The following is a 20,500-nucleotide window of genomic DNA, read 5'->3' on the forward strand; positions in this document are numbered from 1 at the left end:
CTGTTCATGTCTCCCTCACATCCCTTTGCCCTTCACTCTCCTGTTCAGACCAATCCTCAGGGTCAACACTGTTCCTTCCAGAGCTATGACCCTCTGAGTGTGTATGGAATTATAATATTTGGTAAGGTCAAAGTTTCCAGTGGGAAACCCTCCAATTTGTTTTCCCTTTTGTCTGTTCCTGGCGGGGGGGGGGGCGTGGTTCGGGAGCAATGATGCAACTATTGGGCTACATCAAAGGGAAGATAAGGGGCAATTATGATTAAAAATAACAGAAAATGGTGAAAAGTAAGATGCATGGGATCCACAGTGACTTGGCTGCGTGGATTCAGAAATGGCTTGCCCGTAGAAGGCAGAGGGTAGGGGTGGAGAGGGGCTTTTCAGGCTGGAGATCTGTGACTGTTGGTGTTCCACAAGAATCTAGGAATCTGTACTGGGGCCTCTGCTGTTTGAGATACACATAAATGACTTGGATGAAAATGTAGATGGGTGTATTAGTAATTTTGCAGACGATACAAAATTGTGGAGCTGTGGATAGTGTAGAAGGTTGTCAAAGGATATAGTGGGATATAAATCAGTTGCAGATAGGGGCAGAGAAATGGCAGATGGAGAGTAATCTGTGTGTGGTACTGCACTTTGGGAGATTAAATGTTAAGGAAAAGTATACAGTTAATGGCAGGACCCTGAACAGCATTGATGTACAGAGGGATCTTGGGGTTCAAGTCCATAGCTCCCTGAAAGTGGCTACACATGCAGATAGGGTGGTAACGAAGGTGTACAGCAGGCTTACCTTCATTGATCAGGGAACTGAGTACAAGAGTCAGGATGTCATGTTGCAGCTTTATAAGACTTTGGTTAGGCCACACTCAGATTATTTCATTCAATCCTGGTCACCACATTCCAGGAAGGATGTGCAGGCTTTGGAGAGGGTGCAGAAGAGGTTTCCCAGGATTAGAGGGTATGAGCTATAAGGTGAGGCTGGAAAAACTCAGGCTGTTTTCTCTGGAGCAGTGCAGGCTGAGGGGAGACCTGACAGAAGTTTATAAAATTATGAGATGCACAGACAGGGTTGGGGATCAGAATCTTTTTCCCCAGGGTTGAAATATCTAGTACAAGGGAGTTGTATTTAAAGGGAGAGGGGGAAAGTTCAAAGGAGATGTGAGGGGTAGGTTTTTTTATACAGAGAGCTGTAGGAGTCTGCAATGTGCTGCCAGGGAGTGCTGGTAGAGGCAGATAGGATATGATTTTTAAGGGACTTTTAGATAATCACATGAATATGTAAGGTATGGACCAAGGGAAGGCAGAAGGGATTAGTTTCATTTGGCATCATGTTCATCACAACATCATGGGCCAAGGGGCCCGTTCCTGTTCTGTACTGTTCTATGTTCTAAAACCCACAGTGTGTGTGTACACAGAACGGTGATGTTTCAGGTTGATCACTTTTCTTCAGACCTCAGTCAATCTCAGTGCTGTCAGGGCTGGAGCCATATATGGATCCAGATTGGTCAAGGCATCAAGTGGACAAGGACATCGGTGAAGTTGTTGATTCAACAACAATCAAAGTACCTCACCTTTACAGAGTTGAGCTTTTAATTTCCAGGCTAACTTCAAACTGAAACTACATCCTAAGCACCTTGTTGCCTGGTTTATGAGTTCAATGACAGAACAACAATTCCTGTTGCACGGCAATCCTCTGGAACCGAGAAACTTACCTTCCTGATGGAATCCTCAGCATCAGAAGTGTTATTCCTGGCCTTTTGCAGTGATTCCTCAGCTAACGCCAGCTTGGAGTTTGCATCTTCCACACTGAGTTTTACCTCAGTCACATCACCATTTACCTCTGCAGCTCGGTTCCTGGAAAACACAAGAAAAATCAAAATAGACAGAAATGAGTGGGCGAGATGAGGAGCCTGTGACAGGCCCCTGTGACCTTGATGTGAATATCCACAGAACCCTGACAGAGGTAGGGCAGGTAGCTAAGATGATTAAGAAAGCATATGAGATAGTTTTCTCCTTATTCATTGCGGCACAGAATCCAAGAGCAGGGTGGTGATGTTGGAGCTATACAGGACTTTGGTCGGGCCACAGCTGGAGTACTGTGTGCAGTTCTGGTCTCTGCACTATAGGAAGGATTGCACTGGAGAGGGTGCAGAGGAGATTGCCCAAAATGTTGCTCACTGGATACACTGGGGCGGATGAGAGGGTTGTTGTTTGAAGTCTACAACTTTATGAGGGACATTGATAGTGTGGCTAGGAAGGGGTGCGTGTGTGTCCGTGTGCATGTGAATTGTATGTGTATGCGTGTGTCTGTGTCTGTGTCTGTGTCTGTGTCTGTTTGCGTGCACACGTGCATATGGTAGGGGCAGTGACCAGGGGGATACATTTACAATAAGACTTAGAAGCGTAAGAGTGCAGTTGAGGAGACAGTTCTTACCCAGAGGTTGGTGGGAACTTGGAACTCACTGTCTGAAAAAGTGACTAAGTCAGATCCTCTGGTAACAGTTAAGCAACATTTAGATATTCTCTTGCATTTCCACCGCCAGCACAATGGGTCAAATGGGATGAGTGAAAGGTCAGAATTTTGTTGACTGGTGCAGACACGATGGCCTAAGTGCGGTCCTTCAGTACTGGAAAGGATTGAGACTAGACAGAGTGGGAAAACTCAGAGAGAAACCCAGAGTCAAACAGAAACATACACAAACCATGACGGGCTGAGGACAGGCGAGGGAGAACAAGCAGGAAAGGAAATGGTGTAACTGGGCTTTAAAGAACAAAAAGGAAGATGTATTGTGGAAATAATTTGGATATTACTGACAAGCTGAGACATTACTGACAAGCTGTTCAACACGAGAGGCACTGCTGCCCTCCTATTTCTCTCCTTGGCCCAATCATACTGTACAGACACCCGGGGATGATCTCCTTTACAATGACCTTTGCTTGCATTTCCATGCTCACTCCCTCTTCTCCTCCGTGGCTTTTCCCCTTCTATCACTTATGCGTTTCCCTCCCTGCCTCCCTTACTTCTAATCCCTTTCTTTCTCTCTCTCCCCTCTTTCTCCCCATCCCTCAGTATCTCTCCATTCTGCCCCTCAGTTGTATTCCACTCCCCATCGTACTAGCCCCCTCACCCTCCATTCCCTCTCCCCACCCCGAACACTGCACAAACACTCACTTCACTTTCTCAGCCCGTTGCAGCAGTTGCTGAGCGAGCTGTAGATTTCGCGATGTGTTGTTGAGGATTGTGTCGACGTTCTTGATGTTTGCCATGGTGTCTTTAATGTCCTGCAGGATCCTGCGAATGTCCAGCAAGCTGACAGGGAACGAGATGTTCAGGACCATGTTGGCCAACAGCTCAATGCTTTCTGGGTCTGCGCCTTCCTCTGGGAAACAAGCAACATTCAGTCAGGGAGAATGTTTGAAACAGCTCCCCACAGCATTACTAATCACAACCAGTGGGTGGGGAGAGCCCTGGGATGGAGGGATTATCTTAGCAGCAAAGGTTACACAGACTCACTCTACTCTACTCACTGGAGTTTCGAAGAATGAGAGGTGATCTCATTGAAACATATCACATTCTTCAGGTGCTTGACAGGGCCAATGTTGAGGGATGCTTCCCCTCATGGGAGAGAGTCTATGACCAGAGGGCATAGTCTCAGAATAAATTTAAGACAGAGATGAGGAGAAATTTCTTCCCTCAGAGGATTGAGAGTCATTGGAACATCTTGACACAGAGAACGGTGGGGCAGATCCGTTGTGTATATTCAAGGATGAGATCGATAGATTCTTGATCACTTGGAGAATCAAGGGATACAGGGAAGGGGCAGGAAATGCGGAGTTGAAATGCCCATCAGTCATGATTAAATGATGGAGTGGACTCGATGGGCCGAATGGCCTTACCTCCACTCCTATACCATATGGTCTTATGGAAAGTGGATGTGAGAAATGTCGGATTAGCTGTGATCTTATTGAATGGTGGAGCAGGCTCGAAGGGCTGAATGGCCTACTCCTGTTCCTATTTCTGATGGTTTTATGGGTCTGTCTCATTCAGCTCTTTGGAGAGACTATTTCCAGAGGAGGAGAGGTCAGTGACTCGGCTGGGTGTTCAGTGCTAGTGTCATGGTGTAGGAGCAGTTGGCAGGATATGTCAGAGAGCTGGTGTTCTGCCTTTTCTGGATGAAATCTCTTATCTGCACAACAAACCCATCTTCAGCTGAAGTTAGTCACTGTTGCTGAAGGAAGGCCATCTCTCTGTTGCTGACCATTCCTTGTCAATGTTCTTGGGAACACCGACACAGGTGGGAGTGCAAGTTGTGAGGATGACACAGAGTCTGCAGAGGGATATAAACCGGGTAAGTGAGTTTGCAAGAACTTGACAGACGGGACGTAATGTGGGGAAATGCTAACTTGTGTATTTTGGTGGAAGAATAGAGGAGCTAACTATTATTTAATTGGCAAAAGACTTTACAAAGTTGCAGCACAGAGGGATTTGGGAATCCTTGCCCATGAATCACAAAAAAAATAAAAATCCCACCCCAAGTTCAGCAGGTAATAGAGAAGGCAAATTGAATGTTGGCCTTTATTTCAAAGGGAATGGAATAGAAAATTAGGGAGGTTTTGCTAAAACTATACATGGCACAAGTCAGATCACAGCGGGAATACTGTGAACTCCTATGTAAGAGACGATAGACTAGTAGTAGAGCTGGGCAAAAGTGAGGACTCAGACGCTAGAAACCAGAGTTTAGATTAGAGTGGTGCTGGAAAAACACAGCAGGTCGGGCAGCATCATTGGTAGTGGAGCTAGCCCAGGGAAGGTTCTTAGATACATCGCAGGAGCGGGAGGAGGCCATGTTGCTCTTTGAACCTGCTCTGTCTGGTCAATCTGATCCTGACCAATCAGTTATCTCAGTGCCATAATCCTGCTTTCTCCCCATATCCCTGGATGCCTTTGCAATCCATCAATTATCAATGTCTTTATTGAATATATTCAATGACCAAAACTCCACAGCTTCCTGTGGTCGAGAATCCCACAGGTTCACCACTCTCTGACTGAAGAAAGGTTTCCTCTTTATCCCGTATCCTAAGACTGTGTCCCCTGGTTCTAGACACCCCCACCCAGAGCTCCCTGCAGCTGCTCTGTGCAGTCCAACTGGAACTTGATAAGTTTCTATCAGATCTCCTCTCATCCTTTAAACTTTCCTGAATGTAGGCCCAGGTGAACCAATTTCTCCTCATACACCAATCCTGCCTTCCCCAGTATCAGCCCAAGATGGCGACTGGGTAGGTCCCCTGAGTCAGACCTCCTCTACTCCATCCACTTGATTTCTTCTTTTTTTCTCGTTTCTACTCACCTCCCAACCTAGGACGGCTTCAGTGGCAGTGAGCTGGGCCAGCATGGACTCCCAGGCTCGAGGTGAGGGGCAGTGCAGGGGACTCCCAGTCTCGAGGTGAGGGGCTGTGCAGGGACTCCCAGTCTCGAGGTGAGGGGCTGTGCAGGGACTCCCAGTCTCGAGGTGCGGGGACTCCCAGTCTCGAGGTGAGGGGCTGTGCGGGGACTCCCAGTCTCGAGGTGCGGGGACTCCTGGCCTCAAGGTGAAGTGCAGCGCTGGGACTCCCGGCGTCAAGGTGAGGGGTAGTGCTGGGACTCCTGGGATCGAGGTGAGTGGCAGTGAGGGGACTCCCAGGATTGAGGTGAGAAACAGCACGGGGACTCCCGGGATCGAGGTGATGGTAGTGCGGGGACTCCTGGTCTCGAGGTGAGCGACAGTGTGGGTCTGTCTGTTCCATCTGCTTTCTTCTTGCTTCTCTTTCTCTGCTTTAGAAGAACTGTAATGCTGAACTTTTAACTTTATTTCTTATTTTTTTTCTAATTTATACCTAAAGATTTGGACCTGGGTATCTTTGTACCTGAGATGGTGCAGGAAATGGTGACTTTGTGCACTTTTCACTGTGCTCCTGTACTTGAGTACACGTGACAATAAAACATAATTCTAATTCTAGTGTGCAGCTGTAGCACTCCCCCTCTCTGGGAAGTTTATCCCTTCTTAGATAAGGAGACCAAAACTGCACACAGTTTTCCAGAGGAGCTCTGACTAAGGCTTTGTATAACTGCAGTAAGATATCCCTCCTTCTGAACAGAAATCCTCTCGCAATGAAGGTCAATATACGCTTAGGACTAGACCGGTCAGGAGAGTCGAGAGTGTGGTGCTGGAAAAGCACAGCAGGTCAGGCAGCATCCGAGGAGCAGGAGAATTGACGTCTCGGGCAAAAGTCCTTTGTCAGGAATAATGAAGGGCTTTTGCCTGAAACATCGACTCTCCTGCTCCTCGGATGCTGCTTGACTTGCTGCAATTTTCCAGCAGCCTACTCTCAAATCTAATCCCCAGCATCTGCAATCCTGACTTTTGTTCAGGAGAGATGTTAGGAAACACTCACACACACAAAGGGTGGGAGCGGTTTAGAATCTCATCCACAAACAGCAGGGGTCACTGAATCAGGTGTTAGCTTTAAATCTGAGATTTTGTTAAGTAAAGGGATATGGGGCAAAGGCAGGTATATGGAGTTAGGCCTCAGACCAGCCATGATTCATTAAATGTTGGAACAGGCTTGAGGGGCTGAATGGCCAACTGCTATTCCTGTGTGCCTGCCTGTCTACATTCACTGTCCAAAGACACACAGGTCCCTTTGTACATCCACACTTCCCAAGAGGTGAGGGATGCCATGGACGTCCCTGCTGATTACACTTGCAGGAAATGCACCCATCTCCAGCTCCTCCAAGACCGTGTTAGGGAACTGGAGCTGGAGTTGGATGAACTTCGGATCATTCGGGAGGCAGAAGGGGTCATAGATCGGAGCTATAGGGAAGTAGTAATTCCAAAGATGGCAGATAGATGGGTGACAGTGAGGGGGACTGGGAGGAAGCAGCCAGTGCAGGGACCCCCTGCGGCCGTTCCCCTCAAGAACAAGTATACCGTTTTGGATACTTGTGGGGGGGACGACTTACCAGGGGTAAGTGACGGGGCTCAGGCCTCTGGCACGGAGCCTGTCCCCGCTACTCAGAAGGGAAGGGTGGAGAAGAGCAGAGCAATAATAATTGGGGACTCGATAGTTCGGGGCACAGATAGGCGGTTTTGTGGGAACGAGAGAGACTCACGTTTGGTATGTTGCCTCCCAGGTGCAAGGGTACGTGATGTATCTGATCGTGTTTTCCGGGTCCTTAAGGGGGAGGGGGAGCAGCCTGAAGTCGTGGTCCATATTGGCACCAATGACATAGGTAGGAGGAGTGCTGAGGATGTTAGGCAGGCTTTTAGGGAGCTAGGTTGGAAGCTCAGAGTTAGAACGAACAGAGTTGTTGTCTCTGGTTTGTTACCCGTGCCACGTGATAAAGAGTCGAGGAATAGGGAGAGAGAACAGTTAAATGCGTGGCTACAGGGATGGTGCAGGAGGGAGGGATTTCGGCACTTGGATAACTGGGGTTCTTTCTGGGGAAGGTGGGACCTCTATAAACAGGATGGTCTGCACCTGAACCTGAGGGGCACCAGTATCCTTGGGGGGAGGTTTGCTAGTGCTCTTGGGGGGGGTTTAAACTAACTCTGCAGGGGCATGGGAACCCAGACTGTAGCTTTAGGGTGCAGGACCTGGAGTGTAGGGAGGTTAGGAATATGGCATCAATCTTAAAGGAGGGTGCCTGTAAACAGAAGAGTGGCTTGAAGTGTGTATACTTTAATGCCAGAAGTATACGAAATAAGGTAGGTGAACTTGCAGCGTGGGTTGGTACCTGGGACTTCGATGTTGTGGCTATTACGGAGACATGGCTAGATCAGGGACAGGATTGGCTGTTGCAGGTTCCAGGGTTTAAATGTTTTAGTAGGGTCAGAGGTGGGGGTAAAAGAGGGGGGGGTGTGGCTTTGCTTGTCAAAGATAGTATTACAGCGGTGGAAAGGAAGATGGACGAAGATTTGCCATCTGAGGTAGTTTGGGTTGAGGTTAGGAATAGGAGAGGTGAGGTCACCCTGTTAGGAGTCTTTTACAGGCCTCCTAATAGTCCTAGAATCGTTGAAGAAAGGATTGCGAAGATGATTCAGGAGAAGAGTGACAGTAATAGGGTGGTTGTTATGGGGGACTTTAACTTTCCTGATATTGATTGGGAAAGCTATAGCTCAAGTTCGTTAGATGGGTCAGTGTTTGTCCAATGTATGCAGGAGAGTTTCCTGACACAATATGTAGATAAGCCAACAAGAGGTGAGGCCATACTGGATTTGGTTCTGGGTAACGAACCAGGCCAGGTATTAGAACTAGAGGTAGGTGAGCACTTTGCGGACAGTGACCACAATTCGGTGATTTTTACTCTCGTGATGGAGAGGGATAAGTGTGTACTACAGGGCAAGAGTTATAGCTGGGGGCAGGGAAATTATGATGCGGTGAGGCATGACTTAGGATGTGTGGATTGGAAAAGTAGATTCCAAGGCAAGAGCGTAATTGATATGTGGAACTTGTTCAAGGAGCAACTATTGAGTGTCCTTGATAAGTACGTACCTATCAGGCAGGGAGGAAAGGGTCGTGTGAGGGAGCCGTGATTTAATAAGGAATTGGAATCCCTTGTTAAATGGAAGAGGGCGGCCTTTGTAAAGATAAGGCGTGAAGGTTCAATAGGGGCGATTGAGAGTTATAAGGTAGCCCGGAAGGACCTGAAGAGAGAGCTAAGAGCAGCAAGGAGGGGACATGAAAGGTCCTTAGTTGGTAGGATTAGGGAAAACCCTGAGGCTTTCTATAGTTATGTTAGGAATAAAAGAATGACTAGGGTAGGAATAGGTCCAATCAAGGATAGTAATGGGAAGTTGCGTGTGGAGGCTGAAGAGATTGGGGAGGCACTGAATGAATACTTTTCGTCAGTATTCACTCAGGAACAGGACATTGTTGTCGATATGAATACTGAGGCACGAATAAGTAGAATGGATGGCTTTAAGATATGTAGAGAAGAGGTGTTGGAAATTCTGGCAAGGGTGAAAATAGATAAGTCCCCTGGGCCTGATGGCATTTATCCTAGGATTCTCTGGGAAGCAAGGGAGGAGATTGCAGAGCCATTGGCCTTGATTTTTGTGTCCTCTTTGTCTACAGGAATAGTGCTGGAGGACTGGAGGCTAGCAAACGTGGTTCCCTTGTTCAAGAAGGGGAGTAGGGATAATCCTAGTAACTATAGGCCAGTGAGTCTCACTTCTGTTGTGGGCAAAGTCTTAGAGAGAATTGTAAGGGATAGGATTTATGCACATCTGGATAAGAATGATGTGATCAAGGATAGTCAGCATGGTTTTGTGAAGGGCAGGTCGTGCCTCACAAACCTTATTGAATTCTTTGAGAAGGTGACTAAGGAGGTAGATGAGGGGAAAACGGTAGATGTGGTATATATGGATTTTAGTAAGGCGTTTGATAAGGTCCCCCATGGTAGGCTACTGCAGAAAATACAGAGATATGGCATTGAGGGTGAGTTGGAGGTTTGGATTAGGAATTGGCTGGCTGGAAGAAGACAGAGGGTAGTAGTTGATGGCAAAGGTTCATCTTGGAGTGCCGTCACTAGCAGTGTTCCGCAAGGATCTGTTTTGGGACCATTGCTGTTTGTCATTTTTATAAATGACCTGGAGGAGGGGCTAGAAGGTTGGGTGAGCAAGTTTGCGGATGATACGAAAGTCGGAGGAGTTGTAGACAGTGAGGAAGGATGTGGCAGGTTACAGCGGGATATAGAGAAGCTGCAGAGCTGGGCAGAAAGGTGGCAAATGGAGTTCAATGTAGCTAAGTGTGAGGTGATTCACTTTGGTAAGAGTAACAAAAAGATGGGGTACTGGGCTAATGGTCGGATACTTGGTAGTGTGGAAGAGCAGAGGGATCTTGGTGTCCATGTACACAGATCTCTGAAAGTTGCCACCCAGGTAAATAGTGCAGTGAAGAAGGCATATGGCGTACTGGCTTTTATTGGTAGAGGAATTGAGTTCCGGAGTCCTGAGGTCATGCTGCAGTTGTATAAGACTCTGGTGTGGCCGCATCTGGAATATTGTGTGCAGTTTTGGTCGCCATACTATAGGAAGGATGTGGAGGCACTGGAACGGGTGCAGAGGAAGTTTACCAGGATGTTGCCTGGTATGGTAGGAAGATCCTATGAGGAAAGGCTGAGGCACTTGGGGTTGTTTTCATTGGAGAAAAGAAGGTTTAGGGGTGACTTGATAGAGGTGTACAAGATGATTAGGGGTTTAGATAGGGTTGACAGTGAGAACCTTTTTCCACGTATGGAGTCAGCTATTACAAGGGGGCATAGCTTTAAATTAAGGGGTGGTAGGTATAGGACAGATGTTAGGGGTAGGTTCTTCACTCAGCGAGTCGTAAGTTCATGGAATGCCTTGCCAGTAGCAGTGGTGGACTCTCCCTCTTTATGGGTATTTAAGCGGGCATTGGATAGGCATATGGAAGATAGTGGGTTAGTGTAGGTTAGGTGGGCTTGGATCGACGCAACATCGAGGGCCGAAGGGCCTGTACTGCGCTGTATTCTTCTATGTTGTATGTTCTATATCCCTGCTTAGCTAATACTTGGTCTTGTAGTTGTTTTAGACTGAAGGGCGGCCTGGTGGCACAGTGGTTAGCACTGCTGCCTCACACCGCCAGAGACTCTGGATCAATTCCCGCCTCAGGCGACTAACTGTGTGGAGTTTGCACGTCCTCCCCGTGTCTGTGTGGGTTTCCTCCGGGTGCTCCAGTTTCCTCCCACAATCCAAAAAAGTGCAGGTTAGGTGGATTGGCCATGCTAAATTGCCCGTAGTGTTAGGTGAAGGGGTAAATGTAGGGGAATGGGTCTGGGTGGGTTGCGCTTCGGCGGGTCAGTGTGGACTTGTTGGGCCGAAGGGCCTGTTTCCACACTAAGTAATCTATGTGTATTTCACATTTAGTCACGTTGTGCTGAATCTGCCGTGTGTTTGCCCACTCCCCCAACTTGTCTCAATCACCCTGAAGTCTCTTTGCGTCCTCCTCACAATCCAACCCAGCTCTGTGTTGTCAGCAAACTTGAAAATATAGAGTTTGGTTCCCTCATCCAGGTCATTGATAAATTTTATGAATAGCTGGGGCCCAAGCACTCACCCTTGTGGTACACCCGTAGTCACTGCCTGCAGCCTGGAAAAATATCCATTTACTCTCACTCTCTGCTTCCTGTCTGATAACCAACCCCTCCCAGTATATCACCCCCAATCCCATCATTCAGGACCTGTTTTTGAAATCTTTTAAATCCAAATACTCCACATCCATTGTTTCTCCATTATCTATTCTATTAGTAACATTCTCAAAAACCTCGTTAAGCATCGGCTCCCATTCATAAACCTACACTTGATTTGTCTAATTGCACTAAGGCTTTCTAAGTAGTCTGTTATCGTAACTTTAGACTTTAGGTTGATCGTGTTATGGACGGACTGTGTTATAAGGAGAGGTGGAGTAGGTTGGGCCTATGTTCATTGGAGTTTCGAAGAATGAGAGACAACCTTACTCAAACATACAAGATTCTCAGGGGATTTGACAGGGGAGATGCTGAAAGGTTATTTTCCCCGTGTGGGGGAGTCTAGGACCAGAGGAGCATCATCTCAGAGCAAGGGGTCACCCATTGAAGACAGAGATGGGGAGGAATTTCTTCCCTCTGAGGGGAGTGAATCTGTGGAATTCTTTCCCACAGAGGGCTGTTGGGGGCTGGGTCATTCAGGATACTCAAGGCTGAGACAGACAGATTTTTAATAAGGAAGGGGATCGAGGGTTTTGGGGCAAGAGGCAGGAAAGTGGATTTGAGGATGATCAGATCAGCCATGATCTCACTGATTTCTATCTCAAACCCCATGGGCTGAATGGCCTACTTTGGCTGTTTTGTTTTATGGGATTTTTTGTACCTAACCCCGTGCTGTCCCTGTCCTGGGGAGTGTTTGATGGGGGACAGTGTAGAGGGAGCTTTACTCTGTATCTAACCCCATGCTGCCCCTGTCCTGGGGAGTGTTTGATGGGGACAGTGTAGAGGAAGCCGTATTTTTAGTCTAAAAGAGCAGATGGAGCATAACTCACCATTGAGAAAGTCTTTCACTGCCTTAATGAATTTGCGTAGATCATCCACCGTGGCTGTGATGTGGTTTTTTGTGTTGGATGCTTTCTGCAGTGTAGCGGCAGCTTTAGATTTTGCCTCTTCAGCTTGGCTGTGTATCTCCTCAATCTGTGGAAAGATACAGAGCACCAGTACTCTGAATGCATGCTCCTCAACACTTGGTGAGACCACCCAGCAGCAAATGTGTGGCTATTCATCTCCTCCTACATACCTCAGGGCAATGCCTCATTCAAACCAAACTTCCCAATTTAGAGACAGGACAAGAGAGCCCACCACATTCCCACCCGGACACTGGATTGGTTTCCTGTTGGATGTTGCAGGAGATTGCAATCAATAGATAGTGTAGGGGAAGGAGAATTCTGGAATGTTAGGTAAAGGTTTCTGATTAAATGCCAGTCACATATCTCACATCAACTTGAGAGAAAATTAATGCTGGATTCAAAACACAGACTCTGTTTCTCTCTTGCCACATGCTGTTGGACATGCTGAGATTGTTCAGCACTGTCTGAATTATTTCAGATTTCCAGCGTCTACCGTATTTTGCTTTCATTGTTGTCCCATGGAAGAAGAACAGAAATGGCATCGTTAAAGCAAATTAACGGTCTCAAATGTTGGTGTCCATATCCGATGTGATTGTACTCCTGCCTCAGAAAATGTCACTGTCCATTAACACTGATTTCCAGATGTTAGGATGAAGTATCCTCATGGCTCTGCACTGAGTGTTTTCTGTAATTATCCCTCTTCTTCTTCCCTTTTCCTTCATCCATTGCATCTTTGTCTACACCCTCCAACACCCACCCATCCACTCCCCAGCTTCTCTGCTTCTCCTGTATTCCCCCATGTATCCCTCAATCTCATTCCTTCTCCCTCACTGTCCCATTCCCACGTCGCTCCCTGCTCTCTCTCTCTCTCTCTCTCTCTTTCCTCTCTGCATTGCTACCTACCCTTTGAGAGACAGAGTCGAGTTGGTTCTGAATGTCCTGCAGCATGATGGTTGAGTTGGTTGCTCTCTGCAGAGCCTCCATGGATTCACTGAGAGCCCCAGAGCAGTTCTTTCCTCCACACTGACGATTCCCCGCATCATCCTGACAATTGGCACCGCCACACGGGTCTGTATCGCAGCTCTGTCCCCTGGACGAGCCACACACCTGGATCACGACAGTAAACAGAGTCAGAAAAAGTACCCAAGCAGGGAGTGAGCTTTCACTGAACTGGCTCAAACATATTTTCATAAATCAAGAACCAAATGTGTGGTCATTATTACAGATGTGCACTTGCCAATGGCTAGGTCAACCAAATGGAACCATCTTGGCTTTTACATTCCATTCCCTGTGCAATAAAAATAACATTCCGTTCCAATCCACTCGCTGAAGCTGATACTAATTTTTTGTAATTCATGTACAAGATCCCTATGTGCTCCTGTGTTATGTAATCTCACACGATTTAAATAGCAGTCATAGAGTTATACAGCACAGAAACAGACCCTTCGGTCCAACTCATTCATGCTGACCAAGTTCCCCAAACTAAATTCATCCCACGTAACAAGGGGTTCTCAGGAAGGATCACTCAATCTGGAACATGAACTTTGATTTCTCTCCACAGATGCTGCTAGACATGCTGAGCTTTATCAGCAGTTTCTGTTTTTGTTTCTGATTTCCAGCATCTGCAGTTCTTTATTTTTGTTCCTCATTTGCCTCTGTTTCTGTATGTCTATTCTTCCTGATAAAGTGAATAAATTTACATTCACCCACATTATGTTTCATCTGTCAAACTGCTGCCCAATTACTTCACCTCGGAGAAAGTGAGGACTGTAGATGCTGGAGATCAGAGCTGAAAATGTGTTGCTGGAAAAGCGCAGCAGGTCAGGCAGCATCCAAGGAGCAGGAGAATCGACATTTCGGGCATAAGCCCTTCTTCAGGAATGAGGAAAGTGTGTCCAGCAGGCTAAGATAAAAGGTAGGGAGGAGGGACTTGGGGGAGGGGCGTTGGGAATGCGTTAGGTGGAAGGAGGTTAAGGTGAGGGTGATAGGCTGGAGAGGGGGTGGGGGCGGAGAGGTCAGGAAGAAGATTGCAGGTTAGGAAGGCGGTGCTGAGTTCGAGGGTTGGGACTGAGACAAGGTGGGGGGAGGGGAAATGAGGAAACTGGAGAAATCTGAGTTCATCCCTTGTGGTTGGAGGGTTCCCAGGCGGAAGATGAGGCGCTCTTCCTCCAGGCGTCGTGTTGCTATGGTCTGGCGATGGAGGAGGCCAAGGACCTGCATGTCCTTGGTGGAGTGGGAGGGGGAGTTGAAGTGTTGAGCCACAGGGCGGTTGGGTTGGTTGGTCTGGGTGTCCCAGAGGTGTTCTCTGAAACGTTCCGCAAGTAGGCGGCCTGTCTCCCCAAAATAGAGGAGGCCACATCGGGTGCAGCAGATGCAGTAAATGATGTGTGTGGAGGTGCAGGTGAATTTGTGGTGGATATGGAAGGATCCCTTGGGGCCTTGGAGGGAAGTGAGGGGGGAGGTGTGGGCGCGAGTTTTGCATTTCTTGCGGTTGCAGGGGAAGGTGCCGGGAGTGGAGGTTGGGTTGGTGGGGGGTGTGGATCTGACGAGGGAGTCGCGGAGGGAATGGTCTTTCTGGAACGCTGATAGGGGAGGGGAGGGAAATATATCCCTTCCCCCACACCCAACTCCGCCCCCACGCCCAGCTCCAGCCCCAGGTCCTAGCTCCCAGTCCTGCTGTATTTTCACCATCCCTCCAGACCTCCCCCTCTCTGAGGATGAAAGATCAATCCTCAGCAGAGGCCTCAATTTCATCCCCCTACGCTCCCGGATCAATGGGTTTGACACGCGGCGTGACATCGGACAATTCTTCCACCGCCTTCACCTCCACGCCTACTTCTTCAACCAGGATTCTCACCCACCCTCTAACGACCCCTTCTCCTGCCTCCAACACACCCCATCCACCTGGACACCCCGTGCTGGCCTCTTACCTGCCCTCGATCTCTTCATAGCCAACTGCCACTGTGACATTAACTGCCTCAACCTCTCCACCCCTCTCACCCACTCCAACCTCTCACCCTCGGAACGTGCAGCCCTCCACTCCCTCCGTTCCAACCCCAACCTCACTATCAAACCGGCAGACAAGGGAGGCACGGTGGTAGATTGGTGCACCGATCTTTACACTGCTGAGGCTAAACACCAGCTCGCGGACACCTCCTCCTACAGCCCCCTTGACCATGACCCCACCTCCCACCACCAAACCATCATCTCCCAGACCATCCATAACCTCATCACCTCAGGGGATCTCCCATCCACCGCCTCCAACCTCATAGTCCCACAACCCCACACCGCCCGTTTCTATCTCCTGCCCAAAATCCACAAACCTGACCACCCCGGCCGACCCATTGTCTCAGCCTGCTCCTGCCCCACCGAACTCATCTCTGCATACCTCGACACGGTCCTGTCCCCCTTAGTCCAAGAATTCCCCACCTACGTTTGGGACACCACCCTTGCCCTCCACCTCCTCCATGATTTTTGCTTCCGCGGCCCCCCTTATCTTTACGATGGACATCCATCCCTGTACACCTCCATCCCCCATCACGAAGGCCTCAAAGCCCTCCGCTTCTTCCTTTCCCACTGACCCAACCAGTACCCTTCCACTGACACCCTCCTTTGGCTGACTGAACTGGTCCTCACCCTGAACAACTTCTCTTTCCAATCCTCCCACTTCCCTCCAAACCAAAGGAGTAGCCATGGGCACCCACATGGGCCCCAGCTATGCCTGCCTCTTCGTAGGATATGTGGAACAGTCCATCTTCTGCAGCTACACGGGCACCACCCCCCACCTTTTTCTCCGCTACATCGATGACTGTATCGGCACTACCTCGTGCTCCCACGAGGAGGTTGAACAGTTCATCCACTTTACCAACACCTTCCACCCCGACCTCAAATTCACCTGGACCGTCTCCGACTCCTCCCTCCCCTTCCTAGACCTTTCCATTTCTATCTCGGGCGACCGACTCAACACGGACATTTACTATAAACCGACCAACTCCCACAGCGACCTAGACTACACCTCCTCCCACCCTGCCCCCTGTAAAAACGCCATCCCATATTCCCAATTCCTTCACCTCCGTCACATCTGCTCCCAGGAGGACCAGTTCCAATACCGAACAACCCAGATGGCCTCCTTCTTCAAAGACCGCATTTTCCCCTCAGACGTGATCGACGATGCTCTCCACCGCATCTCCTCCACTTCCCGCACCTCCGCCCTTAAACCCCGCCCCTCCAATCGCCAGCAGGACAGAACCCCACTGGTCCTCACCTACCACCCCACCAACCTCCAGATACATCGTATCGTCTTTCGTCATTTCCGCCACCTCCAAACAGACCCCACCACCAAGGATATATATCCCTCCCCTCCCCTATCAGCGTTCTGGAAAGACCACTCCCTCCGTGACTCCCTCGTCAGGTTCATAAAGCCAAAGTACAAAGGGATCTGGGAGTGCTAGTCGAGGATTCTCTAAAGGTAAACATGCAGGTTGAGTCCGTGATTAAGAAAGCAGATGCAATGTTGTCATTTATCTCAAGAGGGTTGGAATATAAAAGCACCGTTGTGCTACTGAGACTTTATAAAGCTCTGGTTAGGCCCCATTTGGAGTACTGTGTCCAGTTTTGGGCCCCACACCTCAGGAGGGACATACTGGCACTGGAGCGTGTCCAGCGGAGATTCACACGGATGATCCCTGGAATGGTAGGTCTAACATACGAGGAACGGCTGAGAATCCTGGGATTGTATTCATTGGAGTTTAGAAGATTAAGGGGAGATCTAATAGAAACTTACAAGATAACACATGGCTTGGAAAGGGTGGACGCTAAGAAATTGTTTGCGTTAGGTGAGGAGACTAGGACCCGTGGACACAGCCTTAGAATTAGAGGGGGTCAATTCAGAACAGAAATGCGGAGACATTTCTTCAGCCAGAGAGTGGTGGGCCTGTGGAATTCATTGCCGCGGAGTGCAGTGGAGGCCGGGACGCTAACTGTCTTCAAGGCCGAGATTGATAGATTCTTGTTGTCTAGAGGAATTAAGGGCTATGGGGAGAGTGCTGGTAAGTGGAGTTGAAATGCCCATCAGCCATGATTAAATGGCGGAGTGGACTCGATGGGCCGAATGGCCGTACTTCCTCTCCTATGTCTTATGGTCTCACACCCCCCCACCAACCCAACCTCACTCCCGGCACCTTCCCCTGCAATCACAAGAAATGCAAAACTTGCACCCACCCCCCCCACCCCTCACTTCCCTCCAAGGCCCCAAGGGATCCTTCCATATCCATCACAAATTCACCTGCACCTCCACACACATCATTTACTGCATCCGCTGCACCCGATGTGGCCTCCTCTATATTGGGGAGACAGGCCGCCTGCTTGCGGAACATTTCGGAGAACACCTCTGGGACACCTGCACCAACCAACCCAACCACCCCGTGGCTCAACACTTTAACTCCCCCTCCCACTCCACCAAGGACATGCAGGTCCTTGGCCTCCTCCATCGCCAGACCATAGCAACACGACACCTGGAGGAAGAGCGCCTCATCTTCCACCTAGGAACCCTCCAACCACAAGGGATGAATGCAGATTTCTCCAGCTTCCTCATTTCCCCTCCCCCCACCTTATCTCAGTCCCAACCCTTGGACTCAGCACCGCCTTCTTGACCTGCAATCTTCTTCCTGACCTCTCCGCCCCCACCCCCTCTCCAGCCTATCACCCTCACCTTGACCTCCTTCCACCTATCACATTCCCAACGCCCCTCCCCCAAGTCCCTCCTCCCTACCTTTTATCTTAGCCTGCTGGACACACCCTCCTCATTCCTGAAGAAGGGCTCATGCCCGAAACGTCGATTCTCCTGCTCCTTGGATGCTGCCTGACCTGCTGCACTTTTCTAGCAACACCTTTTTCAGCAATTACCTCACCTGTCTAGTTCTCTTCACAGACTCCTTACGCCATCTCACAAATTCCACTTGTACCTGGATATATGATACCAGCATAACGCTAAGGAAATTCAGCACATCCACAATGACTCTTCTCAACATTTATGCATGCACCATAGAAAGCACTTATCTGATGCATCACAGCTTGATATAGTAACTGCTCTGCCCAAGACCCCAGGAAATTACTGAGAGTTGTGAACACAGCCCAGACCATCTCAGAAACCATCCTTCCATCCATTGGCTCCATCTCTGCTTCCCATTGCCCCAGGAAAGCAGCCAGTATCAAGGACCCCGCCCACTCTGGGTATACTCCCTTCCACCCTCTTCCATCGGCAGAAGATATAAACGTTTGAATACGTGTCCAACAGATTCAAGAACAGCTTCTTCCCCACTGTTACCAGACTTATGAATGACCTCTCAAATAATATATCTGCACCTTCTCTGTAGCTATAGCACTATATTCTGCATTCTGGTCTATTATCCTGATGTACTTATGTCAGGTATAATTTGTCTGGATAGCATGCAAAACACAACTTCTCACTGTATATCGATAATAAGTCAAATCAAAATCAAATCAACATTTAACTCAATGCCTCTGATCCTTTCATCCACATCATTGATTATAACTCGTTACACCTTGCCAACCTGAAAATGACTAATTTATCCTTCGTCTCTGCTTCCTGTTAGCTAACCAATCCACTATCCATCCAAGTATCTTACTCCCTACACTATCAGCTCTAAGTTTGCTACCAACCTTCGATGTGGCACATCATCACATATCTTCTGGAATTGACTGTACAATATATCTCCAGCCTTATTCACGTGGCTTACAACTTTCACAGAAATCTCTGATCACTTTCATGGTGACTTACAGTTGGAGAAGGTGCAGTTGTTCTCCCAGGGGCAAAAACGTATGCGAGGTGTGTGTGTGCACGCGCAGGGCAAGGGATGAGATTTGATTGAGTTGGATAAAGTATAAGGTCACCAAAGATAAATGATTCCTATTTACTGATGGCATAACAGCTGAAGGGATTCTGGATTAGTGGTGCTGGAAGAGCACAGCAGTTCAGGCAGCAGCTGAAGGGATACAGGTTTAAGGCTTTGACCCACCTTCCTTAAGACCTTTAATGAAGGAATAATGATCAGAATCAGATTTATGACTGTTAAATCACATATTAATTTATCTATCCTATCTGTTCATAAGAACATAGTATCAGGAGTAGACCATTCAGCCCCTCTGGCCTGATCCACCACTCATTGAGATTATGGTTGATCTGCTTCCATTAATATCTTGAAAATGTCTATCAAACTGACCTATAATTTTCTCAATCCCAGTGTTTGGTTAGTTTGCCTTTGAAATTTAACCCTCAGAGTTAGGGTCTTATTCTAGTGACTCGATACTATACCCTCTCTGGAGACAGTTCCTGAGGCATGGCGCTCAGGAGGTAAAGCTTCAGCCCTTTGTATTCTATTCCTCTCAGTAGAAAGATCAGCGTTCCTCTGGCCTTTTGGCTTATTCTTGTGCTTGTTGATGACATTTTAACGCTCTTTTACTTTGAATCCCAAAGCTCCAAGAATGTTCCCTGTTCATTTTCCACCATTTAGTAAGGAGAGAACTGAGATCTCTTCATGTCCAAAGTGGATGAACTTCTCTTTTCTGACACTGAAACATTGGAGCAGGCGTAGGCCATTCGGCCCTTTGAGTCTGCTCCACCATTAAATGCTGATCATCCAGCTCAATAATCCCTTGTTCCTGCTTTTGCCCCAGGTTCTTTGATCCCTCGAGCCCTAAGAACTAATTAGATTAGATTAGATTACTTACAGTGTGGAAACAGGCCCTTCGGCCCAACAAGTCCACACCACCCCGCCGAAGTGCAACCCACCCATACCCCTACATCTACCCCTTACCTAACACTACGGGCAATTTAGCATGACCAATTCACCTGACCTGCACATCTTTGGACTGTGGGAGGAAACCGGAGCACCCAGAGGAAACCCACACAGACACGGAGAGAATGTACAAACTCCACACAGTCAGTCGCCTGAGGCGGGAATTGAACCCGGGTCTCTGGCGCTGTGAGGCAGCAGTGCTAATCACTGTGCCACTGTGCCGCCCACTAATCTAACTCCTTCGTGAAAACATTCAATGTTTTAGCCTCAACTGGTATTATGTCGTGGAGCTTTCTACTCTCTGGGTGAAGACATTCTCCACATCTCAGTCAGAAATGGCCTACTCCATATCCTTAAGATTGTGACCCTGGTTCTAGGTTCCCTGTCCATTGGGAACACCCGTCCAGTGTTAATTCTGTCTAGTCCTTTAGAGTTCTGTAAGTTTCTATGAGAATCCCCCTCATTCTTCTTAACTACAGTAGACATGGTCCTAACTGATCCAATTTCTCCTCATAAGTCACTCCTGCAAT

General features: G+C 48.4%; 1 protein-coding gene across 5 annotated transcripts in view; it reads right to left on the minus strand.

Moving 5' to 3' along the window:
• Nucleotides 1-20,500, minus strand: part of lamb2l (laminin, beta 2-like) — a 178,829-nt gene that overhangs the window by 12,061 nt on the left and 146,268 nt on the right. For all 5 annotated transcript variants that reach the window (XM_072581753.1, XM_072581750.1, XM_072581752.1 and 2 more), the window contains 4 exons: nt 13,057-13,260; nt 12,076-12,220; nt 3,170-3,377; nt 1,710-1,851 (listed from right to left, as the gene is read on the minus strand). In XM_072581753.1, the coding sequence (XP_072437854.1) occupies nt 1,710-1,851; nt 3,170-3,377; nt 12,076-12,220; nt 13,057-13,260 (699 nt within the window). The remainder of the gene's footprint in view (nt 1-1,709; nt 1,852-3,169; nt 3,378-12,075; nt 12,221-13,056; nt 13,261-20,500) is intronic.

This window comes from Chiloscyllium punctatum, chromosome 12 (genome assembly GCF_047496795.1).
Source record: "Chiloscyllium punctatum isolate Juve2018m chromosome 12, sChiPun1.3, whole genome shotgun sequence".
NCBI classification, from domain to species: Eukaryota; Metazoa; Chordata; class Chondrichthyes; order Orectolobiformes; family Hemiscylliidae; genus Chiloscyllium; species Chiloscyllium punctatum.